This window comes from Miscanthus floridulus, chromosome 7 (assembly GCF_019320115.1).
Source record: "Miscanthus floridulus cultivar M001 chromosome 7, ASM1932011v1, whole genome shotgun sequence".
In the NCBI taxonomy this organism is placed as follows: Eukaryota; Viridiplantae; Streptophyta; class Magnoliopsida; order Poales; family Poaceae; genus Miscanthus; species Miscanthus floridulus.
The window spans coordinates 117255612-117273127 of NC_089586.1; the positions used below are offsets into that span (position 1 = coordinate 117255612).

A 17516-nucleotide genomic window follows, 5' to 3' on the forward strand; every position below is an offset into this window, starting at 1 on the left:
AGCCATGGCCCAGACACAGCTCACCCCTCTGGCGGCGCGGGTGAAGGAGTTGGAGGAGGAGCTTACCCGCACAGTCAGCGATCGGGATGCCTTCAGGTCCCAGGCCGAAGAAGCGACGGCCTCGGTCAAGGCCCTCACTGGGCAGCTGGGGGCAGAGGAGGGTGCGCACCAGCTAACGAAAGGTGCCTTGGACGAGGCCCTGGCAGCAGTTGAGGCCTCGCAAACTGAGGCTGTGGTTTGGAGGGGGACGGTCAAGGGTGAGTTTTAGTCCCTTTGTTTTGTTTTGTTTCCCTTATGCTTGCTCCCTCACTTCCTTGTGTGGCGCAGAGCTAGGGAGTGAAGCTTCCAGGGCGGCCGAGGCTTCTCGGGTCGAGGCTCAGCGGTTGAAGGAGAAGGTCGAGGTCACCGGGGCTGAGGCCCTGCGTTGGAAGGAGAAGGCCGAGGCCTGTCAGGCCAAGACCCGACACTGGGAGCTGAAGGCCAAGGGTGAGTTCCGTGGGCTTCCTCTCTTAAGTTAGGTTGTTTTTGCCCTCACTCGACCTCATTCCACTTTCCATGGTGCAGAGTCAGAGGCGGAGATCATTTGGGCCACCGAGGCTTCTAGCGCGGTGCAGACGGTGCTCGAGACCGAGATCGGGGAGCACGAGGCGCTGAAACATGCTGCCCTTTCCGCCTGTGAGGCCTTGGAGGTTGAGGGGGTTCAGTCAGGCAGCTCCCTGGGGAGCCGCTTGATTGCGCTGAGCAGCCAGATGCGCGAGCGACTCTGAGGGGCGCTGCACACGGGTGTCAAGCGGGCGTTGGCCGTCATCTCCTCTCACTACCTTGGCGTCGACCTCCTGGCCATCAGTGATGGCTATGTTCTGCCTGATGATGACGAGGAGGCTGACGCGGCGGTCATGAAGCTGATGGAGGCGGCGGAGGGCCCTAGGACGGCGCTGGCGATGCTCTTCGAAGAGGAGGTGGTTCCTCCCCTACCAACTGCCAGTGCCGAAGGCCCTGAGCCTTGATCTAGGCCCTAGGGGTTATGTAAAAGTAGAATAGGGGTTATTTTTTGTATCGTAATGCTTATGGCCGTTGAGGCCCTTACTTTTGAAGTATTTGTGTTTCTTAGTTGTTTTTCTTATGTTTCCGAGCCTCTGCCCTCTGTTGCTCCTGATCGGATTTCGTTTGCAAGACACCCCCTTGGGGCCTAAGCCGTCCCTTGAGCGAGAGGTAGTGAGGGAGTGCCATAGCCCGGAGGCATAGGTAGTCTCGCGACTCTTCCGACCTCTTGCTTAGGAACAGACCTTGGTCCGAGGAGTTTTTGCAAATGATTCGTCAGAGCCTGCTAGAGTCTTGGCGTAGGAATTTTTGTGAAAAACTGCTAAAGAATGGTGCGTGGGACCTAGGGGGGAGTCCCCTATCTAGCCCCCGAGGGAGGCTTGGTTCTGCCAAGGCAGAGCCGAGTCTCCCTTGTCGTGTTACTGTACTGCCGAGACCTACGATGGGCTCGAGGGGTTTCTCGAAAAATTAGACCAACTAAAGAACGCTTTTTAATTGTATTTCGAGAAACGACATATACAATGCTTGGAAATTTAGGGATAAAAGCGACATAGCTGTTCTATGTTCCAAGCGTTGGTGAAGACTTTGCCCTTCTCGTAGGCCAGCTTGTAGGTCCTGGGCTTCAGTACTTGGGCGATGAGGTATGGTCCTTCCCATGGCAGGGTCAACTTGTGGTGACCCTTGTTGCTCTGTGCTAGCCTCAACACCAGGTCGCCTACCTTCAAGTCTCGGCCTCGGACACGTTGGGCCTGATAGCGCCGTAGGCTCTGCTGGTATTTGGCCGAGTGTAGTAGCGCGACATCTCGGGCTTCCTCTAGCTGATCAAGGGCGTCCTCTCGGGTGGTGCGGTTGCTTTGTTCGTTATAGGCTTACAGCCTCGGGGAACCATATTCCAAGTCGGTGGGGAGGATGGCCTCGGCCCCATAGACTAGGAAGAAAGGCGTGAATCCCGTGGCTCGGCTTGGAGTGTTCCTCAGGCTCTAGATAACCGACGGGAGTTCGGCGAGCCATTTCTTGCCAAACTTTTTCAACCGGTTGTGAATCCTTGGCTTGAGGCCTTGTAGGATCATGCCGTTGGCACGCTCTACTTGGCCGTTGGTCCTTGGGTGTCCTATGGCTGACTAGGGCACATGGATGTGGTGGTCGTCACAAAATATTAGGAACTTTTTGCCGGTGAACTGCGTCCCGTTGTCGGTGATGATGGTGTTGGGGACCCCAAACCTGTGGATAATGTCAGTGAAGAACAACACCGCCTGCTCGAATTTGATTCGATTGATCGGACGAGCCTCGATCCATTTGGAGAACTTGTCGATTGATACCAGTAGATGGGTGTAGCCCCCGGGGGCCTTTTGCAGAGGCCCAACCATGTCGAGCCCCCCACGGTGAACGGCCATGTAATGGGGATGGTCTGCAGGGCCAGGGCCGGGAGATGTGTCTACCGAGCGTAGTACTAGCATCCTTCGCAGGAGCGTACTAGCTTGGTAGCATCGGCGACCACCGTTGGCCAGTAGAACCCTTGGCGGAAAGCGTTCCCTACGAGCGTCCGAGGTGCCGCATGGTGCCCTCAGGCGCCTGCGTGTAAGTCCCAAAGCAGGGCTTGGCCCGCCTCGGAACTGATACAACGTTGGAGGACACCTGAGGGACTTCACCTGTACAATTCATCATTGTAGAGGGCGTAGGTCTTGGCTCGGCGCGCAAGCCGTCGCGCTTCGGTTCTATCGTCAGGAAGCTCCCCCCGATCAAGCCAATTGAGAAACGGGACTCGCCAATCCACGTCCTGATCAGTCTGTGGAGGCTCAGCATTAACTTCCATGACCTCGGGCTCGGTCGAAGGGGTCTCGGCAGCAGAGGGGGCATCGAGCTTCACCACAGGTTCCACAGGTGGGCCCTCCTCTGTTGTCGAAGTGTATCCAATGGAAGGTTTGTGGAGGTCTCTAGCGAAGACGTTCGGGGGGACTGGGGCCCGTGTCGAGGCCATCTTTGCCATCTCGTCGGCGGCCTCGTTGTACTTCCGCGCGACGTGATTTAGTTCGAGACCGTCAAACTTGTCTTCTAGGCATCGTACCAACTTGCAGTAAGCCTCCATTTTGGGGTTGAGGCAGTTTGACTCCTTCATCACTTGATCTATGACAAGCCGCGAGTCGCCTCGGACATCGAGGCGTCGCGCCCCAAGTTCGATGGCGACTTGTAAGCCGTTGATGAGGGCCTCATACTCGACCACATTGTTGGAGGCGGCGAAGTGGAGCCGCACCATGTAGCGTATGTGTACTCCGAGGGGCGAAATGAAGAGCAGACCCGCGCCTGCCCCGGTCTTCATCAGGGATCCATCGAAGTATAGGGTCCAGCACTCCATCTAAATTTGAGTGGGTGGCAGTTGGGTATCTGTCCATTCAGCCACGAAATCGGCCAAGACCTGAGACTTGATCGCTTTCCGAGGCGCAAAGGTCAAGGTTTCCCCCATAAGCTCGACAGCCCATTTGGCTATCCTGCCCGAGGCCTCCCGGTTATGAACTATTTCGCCTAGGGGGAAAGATCATACCACCGTCACTGGGTGCGACTCAAAGTAGTGACGCAGTTTGCACCGGGCCAGGACCACGGCATAGACCAGCTTTTGGATGTGGGGGTAGCGTGCTTTGGTCTTGGAGAGTACCTCGCTGAAGAAATAAACAGGTCGTTGGGTGGGCAGAGTATGCCCCTCTTCCTGCCTCTCTACCACTACGGCAGCGCTGACCACTTGGGTCGTTGTGGCAACGTAGAGTAAGAGGGCCTCATCCATGGCCAGGGGTATCAGGACGGGAGGATTTGTGAGCAGTGCTTTGAGTCTGTCGAGGGCTTCTTCGGCCTCGGGAGTCCAAGAAAAATGCTCGGATTTTCTCAAGAGTCGGTATAGAGGCAAACCTTTTTCGCCGAGGCGCGAGATGAAGCGGCTCAGGGCCGCAAGGCATCCCATGACCCTCTGTACTCCCTTGAGGTCCCTAATTGGTCCCATGCCGGTTATGGCCGAGACCTTCTCAGGGTTGGCTTCAATGCCGCGTTCCAAGACTATGAATCCCAAGAGCATGCCTCGGGGGACCCCGAACACACACTTCTTGGGATTGAGCTTGATGCCCTTCTCTCTAAGGCATTTGAAGGTTATCCTCAAGTCATCAATGAGATCCTCAGCCTTTCTAGTTTTGACTAGGATGTCGTCTACGTAGGCCTCGATGGTCTGCCCGATGTTGTCGCCAAAGACCTGGGTCATGCACCGCTGGTACGTGGCACCTGCATTTCTGAGACCGAAGGGCATCGTCACGTAGTAGTACATGCCGAATGGTGTGATGAAAGAAGTCGCGAGCTAGTCGGACTCTTTCATCTTGATTTGATGGTAACCAGAGTACGCATCAAGGAAAGACAGGGTCTCGCACCCTGCAGTGGAATCAACAATTTGATCGATTCGAGGTAATGGGAAGAGGACCTTTGGACAGGCTTTGTTTAAACCGGTGTAGTCTACACACATCCTCCATTTCCCATTTTTTTTCTTGACTAACACGGGGTTAGCCAACCACTCTGGGTGGGACACTTCCTTGATGAACCCAGCCACCAAGAGTTTCTGTATCTCCTCACCGATGGCCCTACGCTTTTCCTCGTCGAAGCGGTGCAGGCGTTGCCTCGTGGGTCTAGATCTGGCCCGGATGTCCAGGGTGTGCTCAGCGACCTCACTTGGTATGCCCGACATGTCCGAGGGACTCCATGCGAATATGTCGGCGTTCGTACAGAGAAAGTCGACGAGCACGGCTTCCTATTTGATGTCGAGGGTGGCGCTGATCCTCAGCGCTCGGTCGTCAGGGCAGGTGGGATCGACCGGGATGAGTTTGATGGTTTCCGTGGGCTCGAACGCCCCCGCGTGCCGCTTGGAGTCAGGCACCTCGCCACTAAGTTGGTCAAGGTGGGCGATGAGGGTCTCGGCCTCTGCAAGGGCCTCGGCGTACTCAATGCATTCAACGTCGCAATCGTATGCATGTTCGTACATGGACTCAATCGTGATGACACCGCTAGGGCCTGGCATCTTGAGCTTGAGGTAGGTATAGTTGGGCACTGCCATGAACTTGGCGTAGCATGGTTGCCCCAGAATGGCATGGTAGGCTCCCCCGAACCCGACCACCTCGAAGGTGAGGACTTCCTTGTGGTAGTTGGAGGGGGTGCCGAAGCAGACAGGAAGGTCGATGCGCCCGAGGGGTCGCGTGCGCTTCCCTAGCACGATGTCGTGGAAGGGCGCAACGTCGCCTTGGAGCCTCGACCGGTCGATCTCCAAGAGCTCCAGGGTGTTGGCGTAGAGGATGTTGAGGCCGTTGCATCCGTCCATCAACACTTTGGAGAGTCGGGTGTTGCCGATGATCGGGTCGACATCTAGTGGGTACTGCCTGGGATTCAGAACATGGTCAGGGTGGTCATCTCGATTGAAGGTGATTGCCTCTTGGGACCAGTCGAGGTACTGGGGGGTGGCTACCTTGACTGAGAAGACCTCTCGGCGTTCCCTCTTGTGCTGCCGCGCCGTGAGGCATGCCGAGGGCCCACCGAAGATCATGAAGGTGTTGCGTACCTTGGGGAACCCGTCGTCCTTGTCCTCGTCCCGGTCGCCGGTGCCCTTCTGCTTGGCGTCATCGTCGGGGAGCCTGAGCCTGGCGTAGTAACACCGCAGCATGGTGCAATCCTCGAGAGCGTGCTTGACCGGGCCCTGGTGGTAAGGGCAGGGTTTCTTGAGCATGTCATCGAAGGGCCTTGGGCCTTTGAAGCCTCGGGGGTTTTTGCGTTCCGCTGCCATGACCAGATTAGCCTCCAGGACCTCCTGCTTCCCCAGGCGCCCCTTTTTCTTTCTCTTAGGGAGGTGGGAGGCTGAGGCATTGGGGGCCTCGTCCCTCCGCTTACCCTTGGTGTCGATGTCGGGGAAGATGGCTCCGACAGCCTCTTCACCCGAGGCAAAGCTGGTGGCGATGTCGAGAAGCGCAGCAGCAGAGCACGGCACGTTCCGACCTAACTCTCGGACCAAGTCCCGACAAGTGGTGCCGGAGAGGAAAGCTTGGACGATCTCCGAATCGCCGACGCTGGGCAACTTGGTGCACTGTTTAGAGAAGCACCGGATGAAGTCTTGGAGAGACTCGTCCAGCTTCTGGCGATAGCTCTTAAGATCCCAGGAGTTCCTAGGGCATACGTATGTGCCCTGGAAGTTCCCCACGAAGATCCTAACCAAGTCGCGCTAGTCGTGGATTTGCGAGGGAGGAAGGTGCTCGAGCCAGGCTCGCGCCGAGTCTGACAGGAGCAAGGGGAGATTGCGGATGATGAGCAGGTCATCGTCCATGCCACCTAGCTGGCAGGCTAGGCGGTAATTAGCAAGCCAGAGTTCCGGGTTGGTCTCGTCGCTGTACTTAGCGAGATTGGCTGGTTGCCAAAACCGGGCGGGGAAAAGAGCAGCGCGGATGGCCCTGCTGAAGACCCGAGGGCCTGGCGGTTCAGGGGAAGGACTGCGGTCCTCCCCGCTATCGTAGCGACCACCTCGGTGTGGGTGGTAGCCCCGAGCGGGCCCCTCGTTGTTGTGGCGTCGTCGCCTGCTGACCACCTCATGGTCTCCCTGCACCTCGCGTCGATTGCCGAGGCGGTCCAGAAGCACGGGGACCCTGTGGGCTATTGGCGCTCGGTCGGGCTCGGGATGAGCCGGGGCTTCCCTGTCCTACCGAGGCGGTGCCGTGGGCAGGTTCGAGGCACCCCCGTGTCGCCGGGAGGCAGAACTCTCGGCCTGCTGAACCGTGGCGGTCTCTAGGAGATCCCGGAGCTCGCCGCGGACCCGCCGCTCCTCCGTGGTAGAAGGCTCGGGCATTGCGCGGACCAGCATTGCCGCAGCCACGACGTTCTGGCTAGCGCGATTAAAGACTGGGGGTTGCTCACTCCCTTCGTCGTCATGGATGCGGTGATGCACGTCGCGGGCCCTCCGTCGGGCTCCCCCGCCTTCGCCGCGACCTCGCTGTTCCTGTTCGAGAGAGTCTCGAAGCTGCTGCAGAAGGAGTTGGTCTTGTTCAACTTTGGCCTGGAGCTCACGAAGCTGCTCTAGGTCTGGGCGCTGAGGTCGCGCAAGAGCGACGTTCTCATTTTGTGCGGCCGGCAGGACATTGCGTGGGGGCGTGGTGGCGCCCGCCCCTAGACGAAGCGGGGAACGGCTACCTACCCCCTCATCCTCTTTGCCCGCCCTCGGCATCCCGAGCCCGACGTGAAAACACTCACGAGTGGGGTCGTAAGTGCCTTCGTCGTCAGAGTCAGAGTAACCGAAGCAGTAGTCGCTTGCGGCCAAGAACTAGCGCAAAGCCCCATGGTCGTGGAGCCCGGAGAAATCCACTCTAGGCCATGCCTCGTCCTCATCCGAGGAGTCGGCGTGGGTGCTTAGGTCGAGACCGAAGCGCTGGCGACGCTCTGAGGGATCCTCGTGAGCGGCAGCGTATGCGTAGGCGTAAGAGGCGGTGTCATTTCTCAACCCAAAGAGGTATGGGGATGGTGCCGTCGCCGGATTCCGCCCCGTCGGGGTCGGTTCTTTAGGGAGTGGTGGAGCGGAGCTTGATGACTGGGCATCGCCGTGAGCCACCGGCGATTTTCCTTTGTCCAAGCTTAGGCTAGACAGGTCCCCAGCTAGGGACCCTGTGCCAACAGCTGGTCGTAGGATATCGGTGGGGAGTGGCGTGCCGCCCCGGATTCAGGTGGCGTCGGGGTGGCCTTGCTCGCGTCATGCCTGGCGAGCGCGGTGAGAGCGGCCGCCTGGGCGCCGCCTGCGCCTGGGCTACCGGTGCGTAACTTCATCGTCGGACGGTGGGGCCCGAGGAGTGAGGAGTACCATGTCGTACTCATGCCCTAGAGACATGAATTCTAGGCTCCCGAACCAAACCACGGTGCCAAGATGCAATGGTCATACGGGGTCTGCCATTCGAAACTTGCTGGGATGACAAAACTGACACGTAGAGTCCCCTACCTGGCACGCCAACTGTCGGTGTTTCGGACCGGGAGATCCTCAACCGACTAGTGAATTTGTTCTACGTGCTCCCAATTCCGGATGGTGATGCAAAGAGACACAAAGTTTATACTGGTTCGGGTAGTGGGTGCCCTACGTCCAGTTCAAATGATCGATCTTGTATTCTTTGCACCGAAATGCTCGTAGTAGGGGGTTACAAGCAGGGCGAGAGAGGGAACTAGTCCTAGGTCTCGGTAGGGTGTCGTGTGTTCCGTCTGAGACGTTGCTCTCAAGCGGTTGGGATGTGTGCGTGGGTGTGTGTTCCAAGGTCTTCTCCTCCCTCCCCCTAAATCACCCAAGTCCTCTCCTTTTATAGTTGAAGGGAGGACAAGGACAGTACATGTATTACTATGCGGCATCGTGCCGATAGGGGCAGCAAGTCCGAGCCCTGTGGCCTGTTCCTGTGGCAGCGTGGTCGTCGGAGTGGTCCGTCCTTGGAGCATGGGGGCGGCGTGGCCGTCCCATCCGATCCTATGCGTCGTGGGAGCCCCAGGACTGCCTTGGAGTGGGTGCGGCGGTGAACGCGCAAGCCACTGTGGACGGACTGTGTGCGAGGCCGAGACTTGGTCGGTGCTAAGGCTGCATCGCAGTGGAGGGGTCTCGGCAGGCACGAACCCCAAGATAGCTGAGACCTTGGTGTATGGTGCCGAGGCCTCGAGTGGGCGGCTGATCGTGGGCACAGTGTTAGGACACAGTGGCCGATAATCCCTACCGTACCCTATCCCAGCCGGTATGGCGCTGATCGTGGACACAACGTTAGGACACAGTGGACGGTAATCCCCACCGTGCCCTGTCCCAGCCGGTATGGCACTGATGCGACCTCGGATCCTGTCGGCCATTCTGTGGCATTGAGCCATCGTCCGGCTGAGATTGTGGGAGTGGTTGAAGCATTAATGAGACATGACACGCTGTCGGGAGGGTCGGCCGAGGCGGGTGGTGACGGGCCGTGGACGAACCGGCCTCGAGCGACATGGAGGATGAGGCCTCACGCGAGACGGAGATCGGGCTTCTTGCCGAGGCCTCACGCGAGAGGCCTCGCGCGATACGGAGAATGCACCCCCTGCCGAGGCCTTTCGTGGAGAGCCTCGGGTGAGGCGGAGATGGCGTTCCCTGTCGAGGCCTTCCCTGGAGAGCCTCACGCGAAGTGGAGTTTGCGTCAGGATACCGAGACCTCCTGCTCGAGGCCCGAGGCGAGGAGGAGGAGGAGGACCCAGTGGGCTCGGTCGTGGCGGGTGAGGGGCCCACTGCTTACCTTCTAGCTTTGTTTTTTAGATGGGACTTTAGCGACGCATTTAATGTTTGCTTGGGGTACCCCGTTCTAAGGTACCCGACAAGTAGCGTCATAGCTATTGTGTGAAAAGATATTATCTAAACTAGAATTGTGGTAGGTGGCTTGCATTTTGAGTAGGCTAGCGCAACACTTGCTTCGCCTCATAATAATCTAACCATTTTATTAAGTGTTGTTGTAGAATTTTTATTAGGCTATTCACCCCCCTCTAGCCATTAGGACCTTTCACTTGGTCCTTTGACCGGACGCTAAATAGTGAGAGTGACCGGACGCTAAACAGTGAGAGTGACCGGACGCGTAGGGCCTGTGTTCGGTTAGGCTATGACATACGCTAACGCAAGCATCAGAGCGAGGCAGTGGTGACCGGATTCACCGACGCATTCGGTCATGCGTGACCTGACACGTCCGGTCGTGATTTTGCCTCTTTGGATGCTTACTAGAAGTGACCGAACTCTAGGCGAGGGTGTGTCCGGTCATCTCCGTAGTGCGTCCGATCTTGACTTAACCGCGCGAGTGATCAAGTTGACCGTTGGGATCACGCGGTGCTCATTGAACCACGGTGACATGTGGCAGCGGGTCAGCAATCGGACTCTGAGGTGGTACGTCCGATCAGACCGACCGACGCGTTCGGTCATGTCGTGGAAGCTGACAGCTGAGAGCCAACGGCTCTATTTTGTGGAAATACCTATATAAGGCGTTTGGCCGACTCTAGCTCACTTTCTTGGCCATTTTGCATTGACAGGGAAACTTGTGTGCTTAGCTAAAGCCCTGCCACTCATCTCTATCATTGATTCATCATCTTTGTGAGATTGGGAGTGAATACAAGTGCATTGGTTGAGTGATTGCATCTAGAGACACTTGGTGTTCGTGTTTCGCTGTGTGATTCGCTTGTCACTCTTGGTGATTGCTGCCACCTAGACGTCTTGGTGCAGCGAGGATCGTCGAGCGGAGGTAGGTGTTTGTCTCTTGCTCCGATCGTGGTGATTGTGAGGGGTTCTTGACCTTTCTCCGGCGGAGAGTCAACAGATACTCTAGTGGATTACTCGTGGCTTATGTGATCCTCATCTTGGGTTGGTTGTGTGACACCTTATTGAGGGTTTGGCGTTGATGCCAATTAGCGCGTGAACCTCTAAGTGAGTGAATCGCCATAACGAGGACTAGCTTGCCGACAAACAAGTGAACCTCAATAAAAATCTTATGTCATCTTGTCCGAGGATTTTTTTGGTATTCATTGTGATTGATTGGCTCCATTCCTCTACACGGCGGTCTAATCAACACATCCCCTACCTTGCATTTACATTTCTAGTGTTGCTTCGCTGTTTAGTATAATTAGTTTTGAGAGCAAGGTTATGTCGGGTCTAGTGGTCAGTGTGGCTCTTTAGTTAGTCTTTGAGAACACACTAACTTAGTGTAGTGACATAGCCATTGTGTGCTTAGAGATCATAGACATTAGAATTGTGGTAGGTGGCTTGCATTTTAGTAGGCTGGCGCAATACTCGCTTCGCCGTTTAATTATCTAACATCTTTGCTAAGTGTTATTGTAGAATTTTTTAATAGGCTATTCACTTCTCTCTAATCATAAGGACCTTTCACACGTTTAGATATGACGATGAGTTAATGCATCCGATACGCCCTATCCTAATCATATCCGTATTAAGATCCACTGGGACTAAATTTAGCTTTTATCTGGTTAACAACTAGCCGATGATAGCAGGCGTTTCCGCCTGTTGCTGGTTACCGTGCCATTGGACGTAGGCATCACCGTGACAGGATAGGCACTGGGGCATTAATTTGAATGATTGAATCCTGAAGTTCTGAACCCGCCTCATTCTGGGCATGACATTTATGGCCTATTTGGGACAGCTTCATCAAAGAAAAAGTGAATCTAGATCTAGGATTCATCTAGATTCATGGTAGAGCAGCTCCACTAGTGGAGCTAGAGGTGTTTGGAACAACTCCACCTTCTTCTCTATTTCACTTCCACATGGGTCCCACACGTCAGCTCTTCATCCACTCTATCTTCCTCCTACAGATCGGATCAGAGCAGAGCATCGCGCGTCGAGGCGGAGCGGAGCTCGCTGCCCGAGCTCGTGGCCGACGTGCGGGGGGGGGGGGGGGGGGGGGGGGGGGGGCGGAGGCCGCGACCGGGGCGCTGGCATCAGAGCCGCAACGTGGTCGGGGCGAGGCGCGAGGAGAGACGCGTCGGAGCGAAGCTTGTAGCCCGAGCTCGTGACCGATGTTGGGACCTCGCACCACCGGGGCGGGGCCGGAGACCGCGACCGGGGCTGGCGGGCGGTCTCCAGAGCTTGCGCCGTCGGGCGGGGCCGGAGCCCTCGGCAGGGGTGGGCGGGCGGCCTCCAGAGCTCCAGTGACTGGCCACGGTGCATGCCGTGGCAGGGCCGGAGGGCTCGTGGCCGGCCAAGGCGTGGAGGACTCGCGGGCGGGTGCGGCGAGGCCGACGGAGGTCGCAACCGTCGCAGAGCTCGCGGCCGGCCATGGAGCGCGTGCCTGGGGAGCTTGCGGGCAGGTGCGGCGAGGTCTGGTGGAGGTGGTAGACGGGATGCGGGAGAGGAAGGGGGCGCTCGTGACGGTGAACATGAGAAACAAAACGAATCGAATTGTTATTTTTGCGTAAGCAGTGGCAGTGGTGGGTAATTTCTTTCAACTCCATCCAAGTTGGATGTGGTAGACAACTTCTTGAGGAGATCCACCAATTTAGTGAATCTAGATCAAGATCGATCAATTTGGTGGACCTAATTTAGTGGAGCAGATCCACTAATGGAGCTAGTGGAGTCAGAGATATTTGATATTTGGATTTAAATTTTGTGGATCTGGATCTAACGGAGCTGTCCCAAACGTGCCCTTATGAGCGCTTCTTCAGTTGTTCAGCTGTTCAGCTGTTCAGCGAGGAGGTCTTTTGCGTCGTTCGTTCTTTTGCGCTACTCCAGATCTGGAATGGACAGGACCATCAGTACTATGGCAGGTCCATGCGGCCGCTTTCTACACCTCCATCCCTTATTGGGCCGTATCGAAGGGTTGTTTAGATGTTTGTACATCGACTTGGGTCAGAGTTGGAAATAGGATGGGCCCAACTCATCCCCGGCTGTTCTATCCAAACACCTGATTAAAGTAATTACCCTTCTTACTTGACTGCCTCTTGCCGCAGATGCAGATGCATGATGTGAATTGCTAGTTACTGTAGTCAGAACTATTGCAGCCGCGGCTCCTTTAAGCAGAAGCGAACACACATTTTTGTGTTCTTGTCTTGGGTTTTGTTTTTTTCCCTCTCGTCCTCTAATAGGCGATTTTGTGTTTGGAATTCTGTTGCGAGTATGTTTCGTCAGAGTGTCTTCCACCCTCTTATTTTTCTTCTTAATACTCAAGTAAAAAGCACACTTTGGAATCATGGTAAAGAAAAGATGCTCGCGAACATTGAAGCGCTTTATCCGGCCTATTTACAAGACGCATCCATAGTTCCGTAGGATGGTGATACATTGTGATTACGTCCTATTGCAAAGCTAGTTGTTTCTCTAGTTACGATATGACAAACACAGTGGTCGTTCTAATGCCAAACCCAGTGTAGTCCAGGACTTCAGGGGGGCCTTGCGTGATTGCGTCGGTGTCAAGCGAGGCTGTCTCATCAAGAAGCCTCCCTGGCGATCCACCTCAAGATGTGAATGCAGCATAGCATAGTACCTCAAACAGTTAGCTTTAGAGTGACTCCCATAGAGCCCATAGTTCACGCGCACGCCATGCTTTCAGCTCTAAAGGGGGAAAAGCTCCCAAAAATGACAACGCCCATTCCTTAGAAAAAAAAGGTTGCAGTGGAGAAGAGAACTACAGACGCCTCCATGACAATAAGCAAACTCGACCAGCTCACTTGGAACAGAATGTCTTCATCATGCCTAACCCATCCTGAGTAAATTAGGTATGAAGATATTAGGTAGCAAGTGGTTGAGAGGAAAATAATAATATTATGGAAATATATATTGCAAATGTAAATGTAGGTTGGTGGGAAATGAGAGGGAAGCCCCACCTGTCTTAAAAGAGAAAGATACTCAAAGATGCATTGCATATTAAGAATTAAGAATTAAGATGGACATCATAACTTTAAAATCATACCAATGTATTATGTATGAGAAGTACTACCTTTATGTTGCATTGTTATTGTCAGCTTCTAACTTCAGTAATCTATTATTGGGAATATCAGATTGTCCTAACAACCATATCTTCTGCAACTGAACTATATGTATACAGAAAAAGATTACCAGAATTTTCATTAACAAAGAATTACCTTGACTTTTGTAAAGTTGTATCCTTCTTCCTGCCTTCTTGAGTAACCATTGTTTTCCCTACAGATGAAATGTTTGGCTCGGCTAATGGGTTTGTGACAAACCCACCCTGAAGCCCAAACTTCTGTCTCTCCCATTTGTAAGAAGTTCTGCTCTCGTCTGAGCTGTTTGCTGGGTCTGAGGCAGAAAACCTTGAGGAAGACCTACCACCAGTGTGCCTTCTCCAGAATTTTGGGCTCAGAATGCAGCACGTCTTTACATCAGGCTCCCTGTTTGACATCCTTCCTGAAGAGAAGGCCAAATCACGAGAGATCTCATCCAAAGCCATCTCCAGCCCATGTACTCTTGTCTCCAAAGAATTCATACCATTCTCAGACTTTCCCATAAATTTCTGATAAACAAAAGGGATAATATATTTCAGACTCACTTCCAGTAAATTTCACGATGACTAATACCTATATGCTAAAACGTTTTTTTTTTCATGTTAAACGTTTTTTTACATGTGACGATACGGAACGTTAATTGCACATGGCAGGTGCAGCTAAATCAGCAAGATGATAATATGCATGCCTTCATGTCACTACTAAAATATTTGTGCATGGTTAAGTTTAGCAATGTAATGTTATGTAGGGAACATGGATAGCAACATGACATGTGCTACTATATGTATATGACAACGTCTTGACTTGGAATAATCATGTTCAAATCTGACCCAACGTGTCACTGATACTGAGAAGTTAATGTTGGATGGAAACATCAATTTTTAAGTAGCAGTCCCTTTCCAGTATTCTGAAACAGGAGCTAATATTACCCTCTTCTTGTATCCAGAAACCAAAATACCCACTTCCAGCATGGACTAACTTACAGTTACAGAATGTTTTCTCTGGTATAATTTAGTAATCAGGGGAGAATTCAGTAATTATTTATTTCTGGAAGAAACGAGTAATGGCTACAAGCCATACAAGTCTGGCAAGAGAACTGTAAAATATAAGAACTGAATAGAGGAAAATTACCTGGAGAAGATCCAGTAAACTGCTTTGCTGATTTTCAATCTGAAGGAGCTGCGTCCTTATTTCTGACAAGCTCTCATCCTTGTGAACTGCATACCTTTCTGATCCACCTTCAACTTCTGAAATCTCTTCCAAATTACCACCGCACTCGTACGGAACAACTCGTGACCCTGCTTTGTGTCCAGCCAGCTTGGCCGACCTATCCTCGCTGCCTTGGAAGAGTGTCCTCCTAGCCTCCAGCCTGTCTCTCACATTGCCTCCTTTCAGTAGCTTCTCCTCCGTCACCACTTTGATTGGGGTAGCATCTGGAGCAACAGAAATCTCAACCTTGTAGTCACAATTATTTGCTTGGCGCGCTTTGCGATATGAAGGCGGTGACAGCTTCTTGTTCCTGATGGATGAAGGACTATTTGTTTTGGTGACACTGGGTGACACATCAGGCGGAGATGATCTGCTCACAGGTAATCTGCTCCTCCTTGTTGCTGATGGAACTGAGTTTGAGCCCAGCGAAGCAGCCGGATATCGCCCATCACTTGCACTCCCTGATTAGTTACAAGATAAATTATATATAAAAAAGAAATAGGTGTAGCATTTTACCCAACTAATTTTTTGAAGGCAAAAACTGTGGGGGAGATCCCCACAGCACTTCATTTTTCATTATATAAAAAGAGAAATACTTACAATGGGTGAAAGAAGGAACACTTCATTTTACCCAACTATTCATCAATACTTTGTCCTTGTTTAGTTCGCGAAAAGATTTCCCAAAAAGTACTACAGTACCTATCCCATCGAATCTTGCGATACGTGCATGGAGCATTAAATGTAGACGAAAAAAACTAATTGCGCAGTTTGGTTGGAAATTGCGAGACGAACGTTTTGAGCCTAATTAGTCCATGATTGAACACTAATTGCCAAATAAAAACGAAAGTGCTACAGTAGCCAAATTTCCACTTTCCACCAACTAAACACGCTTTATTAAGTATATAAACAACAAGAGACTCTTATGTGGTTCTTTACCTCTTGCAAGGTATACAAAAATAAATTTACCAGATCTGTACATGCAGAACTAGTAGCAAGTAGCCAAGTACAGCTAAAACTACGAAGGGGATGCCCCTCCTCACCTGTAAGAGAAGATCTTCGTTGTGACTGGGACGCTGGTGGCGGAGCGGAGGAGCACTCGTCCTCTTCAGCACCCGGGATCTCCTTCCACGCCTCAATCATCCGGTTCATCGACTCTCGCACAATCTTGACCTGCATTGAAGCATTTTGATACTCAGCCCCACAGTCAGATCCAAACAAAAAAAATGACAACTGTAAGATCCGAACCAAATTGATGACCGACCTTGTCAAACCTTCTGGCCTCGAAGAAGGTAACGCAAGAGGATTTGTAGGTCGTGAGAAGATCCGTGTGCTCTAGGGCCAATGCAGCAAGCGCCTCCGCCGCGGCCTTCCTCGCTGCCCAGTCATCGCTAGCGATTGCATCGCGGAGGCACGGGATGGAGGCGGTGACTTCGGCATCGCCGGCCATGGCCGCGGAGGCGCCGATGAGGGTGATGAGCGCGGGCTTGGCCTTGAAGGCATTGCTGCGAAGTAACTTGAGGAGGCGCGGTTGGAGCTTGTGGAGGTAGGAAGCGAGGTCGGCGGTGACGGCGGACGCCTCGACGGCAGCGGCCGTGGCGAGCGCGGCGGCCAGCTGCGCGCACTGGTCCTGCTCGTGAAGGAGCGCGTCCGTGAGGGGCCGGAGCGCGGCGGAGGCGGAGGCGGAGGCCGCCGCCGCGGCGCGCGCGGTGTCGACGAGCGCGGCGCGGACGGAGGAGTCCTGGTCCCGGACGCGGCGGAGCGCGGCGGCGAGGATGCGCGGGACGAGCGGGGCCACGGCGTCGCGCGGGTGGGACGCCGCGACGAGCGCCAGGGCGCGCAGCGCGTGGCGGCGGAGCGGGGTCTTGTCGGTGGGGCGCGCGTCGGAGACGGCCGAGACGAAGGCCGCGAGCTCGTCCGGCTCGAGCGCGCGCGCGATGGCCTCGAGCTCGGCGGCCGCCATGGCCTCTGTGTCGCGGTCGGAAAGCTTGAGGAGGCAGCGGTTGACGCGCTGCTTCAGCGGCTCGCGCCGCGCTGTGGTGCCCATGGCTGGCGCGGGAGCCACGAGCGGTGCCGCCGTGTTGTTGCTCGGCTAGTTATTGGCCGGGCGGGGTGGGAGTGGGACGTGGGAGTTGGGAGGCGGCACCGCGGCGTGGAGTGCCATGGAAGCTGCCTAGGCTACTGGTGAACTTTCTCTAATAGGTGCCGGTGCCGGGCCCGGGTCGGGGTCTACTGCTGCGCGCGTTTTCTTGCCTTTTTTTTACTTTTCTTTTTCTTTTTCTTTATGTGACTGACATGGAAGAGCTGAACAGCAGCTTTGTAGGTAGGTATCAACCTCAGGGCGCGTTTAGATGGCGCCGGATTCGGCATCTGCACCGTGTGTTTGATGTCACGGTAAATACGGTAGTAATTTTGTTGGTATTTGTGAATTATTGTTTAAATATTGATTAATTAGACTCAAAAGATTCATCTCGCAAAGTCCAACTAAACTGTACAATTAGTTTTTAATTTCATCTATATTTAGTACTCCATACATATACCGCGAGTTTGATGTGACGGAGAATCTTGTTTTTTATGGTGCTAAAGTTGAGAGTTTTGGGGAACTAAACAAAGGCTCAGTAAACTACCAGCTCATACGTAAATACTCCTTCCTCAAGAAATAAGGGTGTATTTAGTTAGGGAGGTGAAAATTTTTGGGTGTCACATCGGATGTGTCGGAAGGATATCGGGAGGGGTTTTTGGATACTAATAAAAAAAATAAATTACAGAACCTATCAGGA

At 53.8% G+C, this 17516-nt stretch overlaps 1 protein-coding gene across 1 annotated transcript; it reads right to left on the reverse strand.

The window, feature by feature from the left end:
- Window positions 1-12744: 12744 nt before the first annotated feature.
- On the reverse strand, window positions 12745-16911 carry LOC136464408 (TORTIFOLIA1-like protein 3). The gene is made up of 5 exons (XM_066463360.1): window positions 16001-16911; window positions 15780-15909; window positions 14662-15200; window positions 13651-14039; window positions 12745-13271 (listed from the first exon to the last, which is right to left on the reverse strand). Exons 1-5 carry the CDS (start codon window positions 16781-16783, stop codon window positions 13262-13264), a joined length of 1851 nt encoding a protein of 616 aa, XP_066319457.1. The 5' UTR covers window positions 16784-16911; the 3' UTR covers window positions 12745-13261.
- Between the last annotated feature and the right edge of the window lie 605 nt (window positions 16912-17516).